General features: G+C 61.5%; 2 protein-coding genes across 2 annotated transcripts in view; one reads left to right on the top strand and one right to left on the bottom strand.

The window, feature by feature from the left end:
* The window catches only part of LOC121102626 (microfibril-associated glycoprotein 4-like), a 5,048-nt gene extending 3,063 nt beyond the window's left edge, over positions 1–1,985 (top strand). The window contains exon 5 of the mRNA XM_040630121.1: positions 1,078–1,985. Coding sequence (XP_040486055.1) covers positions 1,078–1,162 — 85 coding nt within the window. The 3' untranslated portion in view covers positions 1,163–1,985. The remainder of the gene's footprint in view (positions 1–1,077) is intronic.
* On the bottom strand, positions 1,673–7,227 carry MAPK7 (mitogen-activated protein kinase 7). The gene is made up of 7 exons (XM_040630120.1): positions 7,065–7,227; positions 6,546–6,782; positions 5,725–5,890; positions 4,043–5,121; positions 3,263–3,936; positions 2,742–2,875; positions 1,673–2,594 (listed from the first exon to the last, which is right to left on the bottom strand). The coding sequence occupies exons 2-7, from the start codon at positions 6,775–6,777 to the stop codon at positions 2,441–2,443; spliced, it is 2,439 nt and encodes an 812-aa protein (XP_040486054.1). The 5' UTR covers positions 6,778–6,782; positions 7,065–7,227; the 3' UTR covers positions 1,673–2,440.
* Positions 7,228–7,534: the final 307 nt, after the last annotated feature.

Raw genomic sequence — 7,534 nt, forward strand, 5'->3', positions numbered from 1 at the left:
CGAAGCCCACCCCGGAGGGACTCCCTGCCTGCGGCCGGAACTCCAGAGCCGCTCCCCCCTTAACCTTTGCCTGGCGCCAGGAGCTGCTCACTAAGGGGCCTGGGGCCGGCCCGGGCCTAGCGGGCCTTGTTTTAGGCCCCGGCTCAGTCTTTGAACAAAACCCCGTCCCCATGACAGGGTCCGTGCCTGGGGGAGGTTCCCGCCCCCTGGACTCTTGATCCTCCAGGCCTATCCTCTCTGCTCCAGGTTTTCCAGAAGAGATTCAACGGCTCAGTGAGTTTCTTCCGGGGCTGGAACGACTACAAGCTGGGCTTCGGCCGCGCCGACGGGGAGTACTGGCTGGGTAAGGCGGGGAACGGGGCGTCCCGTGGGCCGCCCCGAGCCCGGGCTCTGCTGACCAGCTGCCCCGCCCCTCCCCAGGGCTGCAGAATCTGCACCTCCTGACGCTGAAGCAGAAGTACGAGCTGCGCGTGGACCTGGAGGACTTCGAGAACAACACGGCGGCCGCCAAGTACGCCGAATTCTCCATCTCGCCCAACGCGGTCAGCGCGGAGGAGGACGGCTACACCCTCTACGTGGCGGGCTTCGAGGACGGCGGGGCAGGTATGCCGGCTGCCGGCCTGACGCGGGGCCGTCGGGCGAGAAGGCAGGGCTGGCACCGCCCGCTGGACCCCTGAGCCCGTCGGGCCGCTCCATCCCCCTCGCGGCCCAGAGGGGCCTTGCTGGCTCCCACCCAGCTCGGGCCGGGGCCCCGGAGAAGCGGCGTCCGCTCACTGGGGCAGCCCCGTGGGGAGCAGCTGCTGGTCTACAGGCGGAGCGCAGCTACCCGCGGCCGGCTCGGGGAGGGCGCCCCATCCCGCCAGCCCCACCGGCTCCCCGCCTCAGCAGCCCCGTCCCTCCTCCCCTCCCGCCAGGCGACTCCCTGTCCTACCACAGCGGCCAGAAGTTCTCCACCTTCGACCGGGACCAGGACCTCTTTGTGCAGAACTGCGCGGCCCTCTCCTCGGGAGCCTTCTGGTTCCGCAGCTGCCACTTCGCCAACCTCAACGGCTTCTACCTGGGCGGCTCCCACCTCTCCTACGCCAACGGCATCAACTGGGCCCAGTGGAAGGGCTTCTACTACTCCCTCAAGCGCACCGAGATGAAAATCCGCCGGGCCTGAGGGGCTGGCCCCCAGCAGGCCCAGGCTTCCCTGGCCGCTCCGGTCTCCACGAGCGCTCCCTCCGCCCCCGCCCCTGCCCGCTGCTCTCTTAGCACCTGCTTCTCACAGGGGGCCTTACGGCTCTGGCCCCACGCATCCCGTCACACCTAGGGCGTCCGTCTGAAAGCCAGGCCTGTTGCCCTCACCTACGGCCACGCGGCCAGCAGCTTTCCCAGGCAGCCTCCGAAAGGCACAGCCGTTCCGGCCTGGACCTGACCGGCTCCGCTAGACTCTTCCTTGGCTCCGCCCTCCCCCTCCAGGCGGAGAGCCGGGAGCCGCCCTCTGAGGCTGTGCGCCTGTGTTCCACCTTAGCCAGCCTCCTTGCTGTGGACTCCGCCGTCTGGAGCCCCCCGAGCGTGCTAGACTGGGGTGGCGCAGTCTGACCCATGCCCACGGCGTGCGCCAGGCCACCCGTGCGCGGCCACCACCGCCACCCCCCAGCACCTCCTCCCCCACCATCCTCAGAGTATCTCCCATCCTTCGCCTCCCTCCCATCAACTCATTTCGCAGTGGTGAGCACCATGGACCCCCAGCCCCACCTCACGGTCCTACTCTGCTGTCCCCTCCCGCCTGTCCCAGGCCCCCAAAGCTCAATGCCAAAACCGTATTTCAGCACAGCTATTGCACGCCATTCTAAACAGTTACAACCAAGGTACGCATAGACATGGGGGTTCCCCCCCCCAGGGCTGAGGTTTGACCATGTGGGGGGGGCACAGGACAACCTCCATGGGGCTGGAAGCAGGTGGGGAGTGAAGAGCTCAATAAACCTCAGGATCGGAATGAACTGGCTTTGGCTGCTGTGCATGCAAATGTGTTTGCTTGGCCCCCAGATGTGATGACCCAGCTCCTCCCTGCTCCCCTGACAACACCCTGCCCTCAACTCCAAAGAGACACCTAGAGTTAGGCACTAAACGGAACCTCATATTTCACAGGCCTCGTTTTGATGGTAAAAAGACTGCGCCATAATATTAATATAATAATTACAATAATAATAATAATAATAATAATAAAAATACAATACTGAAAAGGATCGCTCAGGGAGTAGAGGTTTCCTGATCCTGCCATGGCTTGGTGGTGGCTCAGGTGGCTGCTTAAGGCTGCAAGAGTGTGTCTGAGATGAACTTGCAAATAATCAAAGCCGAGCTTCCACTGCTGGGCCCGGGGCTCCAACCCTTAGAAATGTTCCTGTGAGTCTCGTAGCTGGGTCCGCCCCTGGCAGCAAGGCACAGGCTGTGGGCCTCAGGGCTCCTGGAGGTCCGGCAGGTCAGCCAGCAGCATTGGGGAGTCCATCTGGATCTCACGCTGCAGGGACTCAATGTCGGCAGGGTTCATGCCGTGGCCCTCCAGCCAGTCAGCAAGCAGGGAAGCCGAGAGTGAGGCTGAGTCCGCCTGGCTGCAGGGAGAAGGAAAGCAGGGAGAGTGGAGGGGAGAGGTACCGTTAGCCTAGGCTGGCTCCTTGCCCATCCCACAGGCAAGCTCCTCCTGCACCAGGAAACCCTACCCACAGCCCCATTCCAGAAGCTTGGTCCAGCCGTCTTACCCATCCTGTGGCCCGTCAGCCACGCCCATATCAAAAGACTGGTTTAGGAACTCCTCCAGGTCAAAACCAACACCATAGCCGGCCCCACTGCCCTTTGGAGTGCCCGAAAAGACGGGGGGCAAGGGGTCTTCCACCTGCAACAGACGATGGCAGGTTACAAGCCAGACACTACCAAGAGCGGACAGAAGTCTGCAAGTCTGTCCCGACGATGCCAGTGACTCTGGACAGCCGCGGGTGACAGCATCAGCCTGGACAATCACTGGGTGCTGGTCGAGGGCCCGTCTCCAGGCCAGGAACTTCCTAGGAAGCCTCTTATTTGTCTCACAACAACCTGTTCATTGTCATTGTGCTCCTTTTAAGAGCAAGAGGACAAGTTCAGAGGTAAAGCCCCACCTGCCACTCAGTTGTCACGGAATAGAGACACACCACAGCCTCTCCTGTCCCCATCCCTGCCAAACAGCAAGGACTTCACAAACCCATTTTCCCAGGGCCCAGACCCAGGTGTCTCCACAGCCTCTCACCTGTGACTTGGACAGCTGCTGAGTCACCAGGTTCACGTCGGGTGATTCGGAGGTGGAGAGTTGAGGGGCCCCTCCAGGGTCTGGAGGGGGTGGGCCAGATGGGAAGTAAGGCAGAACACCTACGGCACTGGGGCCGGGCAGCCCAGGGGGTGGCACAAGCGGCTGGGGGGCCAGGAGGCTAGAGGTGGCAGTCTGGAGTGGAGCAGGGCCAAGGACGGGCCCAGAAGGGCTGGCAGGGTGGGGAGCAGGGCCAGGGGGTGGGCAGGCGGGCTGCGGTGCAGGAACAGGGGTGGAGCCTACAGGTTGTGGTGGGGGGCCAGCAGGAGAACTGCTGGGCTGGGCTGGGCTGGGCGTTGGGACGGGGGCATGGGCTGGGGCTGGTGTTGGGGCTGGCGCTGGGGCTGGCATGGGGGCTGGGGGCCGGGCCATGCGAGTCCAGCGCTCCAGCAGGCTGCGATCGTTGTCACTGAGCACCAGCCCGGCCAGTGGATCGGTGGATGGGCCCCCAGAGGTCCCGGTCCCCCGCTCCTTGCGCTCCCGCTCCTGCCGCCGCTTCTCCCGCTCCTTGGCTCGCTCCTGCCGCCTCCGCCGCTTCTCCTCCCGCTCCCGCTGGCGCTCCTGGGCGGTGACCGGCTTCCGAGGCTCAGGAGCTTCCAGGGGAGCGCTGGGGCCATCTGCAGAGAAGTTGGCAAGGGGAAGGTAAGAGTTTGTGGCCTGTCCAAGCTGGGAGTGCCCCCCTGCAACCCCACTCCCCGGCCAGTCGCTGCCTCCGCAAGGCACCTCTGAGCCGGCTCCGCAAGGACTTGAGCAGGGCAGCTTTGAGGGCCGCCTTGGTGTTGTCTGAGATGGCACCCTCCTTCTTTGGAGGGGCTGGTTCACTGGCTGGCAGGGGTGGCTGCAGGGTCAGGTCAATGGTGTCGGGTGCGGGACCGGCACATGGCGGTGGTGCTGGTGGAGGCGACTCCATGGCACAGTCCCCACTGGGAGCCCAGGGACTAGGCATCTCAACATCAGGGCAGCTGGGCTCACTGGCCACGGGCTGCAGGGAAGGCTGGAAGCGGATCTGCTGGCGGATGCCCTCTCGTCGTGCATGGAAGTCCTCGATCTCAGCCACTATGGCCTCTTTGATGCGCTCCCGAGTGAGGGCTTCGCGGTCAAAGGCAAAATCAAAAGGTGGGGCACAGTCAGGCTCGTCGTCAGGGTCATGGTACTTGGCCAAGAAGGGGTGGCGAAGGGCAGCAGCTGCGGAAATGCGGGCGCTGGGCTCGAAACGCAACATGCGCCCCAGCAGTGACAGGGCCTGGCGGTCGGCGCCTGGGTACACAGTCTCCCAAGGCACAGGCTCACGTGGTGGCAGGCTCTGGATGTAGGCCCGCACCCTCTCAGCCCCCACAGCCTGGATCACGGCTGGCGATGGGGTACCCAGCACCATCATGATCAGCTGCAGCTGGTGTACGTAATTTTTGCCTGGGAAGAGCTGGCGCCGCGCTAGCATCTCACCGAAGATGCAGCCCACAGACCACAGGTCGATGGCCTGCGTGTACTCGTGCAGCGAGAGCATGAGCTCAGGAGCACGGTACCAGCGTGTGGCCACGTACTCGGTCATGAAGTACTGATGCTCAGCGGGCGAGGTGCATAGGCCACGGGCCATGCCAAAGTCACCAATCTTGAGCTCACAGTTCTCATTCACCAACAGGTTGGAGGGCTTGAGGTCGCGGTGGATGACCTGAGCCGAGTGCATGTACTTGAGGCCCCGAAGCAGCTGGTATAGGAAGTAGCGCACGTGCTCCAGAGTGAGGGGCTGGGAGGAGTGGATGATCTGGTGCAGGTCGCTCTCCATCAGGTCCAGGACCACATAGCTACAGGGGACAAGCCAGGCATGGTTACCTCGCCCACGTGCCAGCCCCAGGCTCACTACACCCTCCCAGCTCGAGAGGTAACGGCCTCAGCTTTGCATTCCGCAGAGGCCAATGGCATGGTATGAAGATTCTAGATTTTCTCCATTTCCATGAACTTAAGTGAAGTGAAATCACTCTCCTCTTTAGATCTAGTTTCCCCATCAAAGAAAAGATGGGGTTGAACTACAACAGGACTGGCCGATAGATTTAATTTTGGGGCCATCGCTATTGTTTGGTATGGCTGCCTGAAAGACTGGGGAAAACTGTGAAGGCTTGCCCATTTTTTTAAGAAAGTGTTCTACGACTGACCGGGGATATGTGCTGAGAGTAGAAGAGTGCGGTTATTGTATGAATGTCCTACACTGGCCATCCTACATACTAAGATTCTATAAAACCGTAACATCTGCCTCTTCTCCAGCAACCACAATTGTCCCCGGCAAAGCCCTAAGGGACAATGGTCCTGGAATCACAAGAATTTTCCCAGCCTGCCTTACATTAGGTTCAGCTGCCCTTTGGAAACTTCAGGTCCTACCTCTGCCTTCCCCTCCCATCCCTGCTCCTTACACAGATTTGAACTCGCCATAGGGCACGGTGGGCCTCAAGATGTCCTTGATGGCGATGATGTTGTCGTGCTTGAAGTGTTTGAGAATCTTCAGCTCCCTGAGGGTCCGCTTGGCATTGGTGACCACGTCAAAAGCATTAGGGATCTTCTTAATGGCCACCTGCTGGCCTGGGGAGCAGGAAAAAGGCAGATACCATGAGGTACCTCAGAACAGCTGCAGATTGGCAAAAGCCCCTTTCGACACCTCTCTTCTAGAATGCAGTTACCATATACTAAATAACAACCACCATATAGCAAGAGCCTACTACGTGCCAAGCTCTGTACTAAGCACTTTATGGACGGATCAGATTTTCCCTTCACATCTATCCTGAGGCAGATACTAAGGGTTCAAAGTTGGAGATGACGAAACCCTGGCTCAGCGACTTGCTGGGGGCTGCACAGCTAATTAGTGGTAGAGTCTGGACTCTAACGTCTGTGCTCATTCTACCTCCCTACACTCTCTCTCTCCATCTCACACCTCGCCCATCCCACCACCAATTCCTTGCACCAGTCTCTGGCTTCAGAACACATTTCTCTTTTAGAAACCAAAAACAGGATCTCCACCCTGGTCTAACTGGGACTGTCATTTTTCTAAAGAAATGGAGTTTCAGAGAACTGTGCCCGACGCAGAACCTGGCACCCAGAAGGCACCTAACCAGCATTGTTGACTTGAACCAGAATTTAGATCCCAGGTTTCCTTCCTGGCTGCTTGAGATGGGGCAGGTTTCTCAGTCTCTGGGGCCGGCTTCCACATCTGTAAGCGGTGCACAATAGGGAAGCTCACCGGTGAGACGGCGGCGCGCAGAGGACACCACCCCATAGGCCCCGTTGCCTATGGTCTCGATGATCTCGTACTCGTCCCCCACGTCAAAGGTCACATCGAAGGAGCGGGCTTTGAGCAGGGCCAGGTTCTTGGCCGCTACACAGGCAGCGGTGTTGGTGGGTTCCGCCTTCACCGGCCCGGGGGGCTCCGCAGAGCCGTCCTCGCCTTCTTCCTCCTTCAGGGGTTCGGCCATGGCGTCTGTGTGGAGACGCTGGTGAGGAGGGGCCCGCCTCCCCCGCCAGGCCTCAGTTTCCCCTCTGTAAGGCTGGGGAACAGGACCAGGGAATTTCCAAGTTCCCTAAGCCGATGGGGGCCGGGTAGGGAGCGAAAGAGATCGTCTGGCACGTACTAGTCGTCCCACACCCGGACTTGGAACCCAGAGCTCAGGTCCGGGGTGGAACGCAGGGTGGGAGGTGGGGGAGGCGCCGCCAGGAAGAAAGGGAGGGGCGGGGCACTTAGCTTTTCTCGGTCAACACTCACCGAATGGCGCTTCACTCCGACGCCTCCTCCGGGCCTTCGGAAGTCGCCGGCGCTCCCCGCCTCCCCGGGCTCCCGTCCCCAGTGGAGGGGTACTCCAAGAGTCGCTCGCTCACTTGTTCAAGGCCGCCGCCACCACCTCAGCGTCGCGCTCTGCCCCATCGGTTCCCCCGCCCCGCCTCCCAAGACCACGCTCCCTCTAGCCTCTGGCCAATCGCTGGGCGGTCTCTGCGGAGGTTCCCACCCCTTCGACTTCCTGCGTCCAATCCGATACCACCTGCAGAGGAAGCCACGCCTTCGCCCGCGCCCGCGCGCGCGCGCGCCGCTGTCCAGCTTGCCCGCGGGAGCCGCCCAAAGGGCGCTCGGCGCTTCGCAGGCTCTCGGCCCGGCGCAGTCTTCTGACGCATGCGCGCTAGCAGCCTCAGGCGCCGCGCGAATGGAAGGCAACGCCCCCGTGCGTGCTTGCGCACCGC

This window comes from Ursus maritimus, unplaced genomic scaffold, assembly GCF_017311325.1.
Source record: "Ursus maritimus isolate PB19 unplaced genomic scaffold, ASM1731132v1 scaffold_14, whole genome shotgun sequence".
In the NCBI taxonomy this organism is placed as follows: domain Eukaryota; kingdom Metazoa; phylum Chordata; class Mammalia; order Carnivora; family Ursidae; genus Ursus; species Ursus maritimus.

What these genes read in the sequence shown, in the direction of transcription:
- MAPK7 (XM_040630120.1), bottom strand. Translation starts at nt 6,777, where the DNA reads ATGGCCGAACCCCTGAAGGAGGAAGAAGGCGAGGACGGCTCTGCGGAG. An exon ending in TATGGCGAGTTCAAATCTGT is followed by an intron (nt 5,122 to 5,724) that starts GTAAGGAGCAGG and finishes TGTCCCCTGTAG; the next exon opens with CTATGTGGTCCTGGACCTGA. An exon ending in CTTGCGGAGCCGGCTCAGAG is followed by an intron (nt 3,937 to 4,042) that starts GTGCCTTGCGGA and finishes ACTTCTCTGCAG; the next exon opens with ATGGCCCCAGCGCTCCCCTG.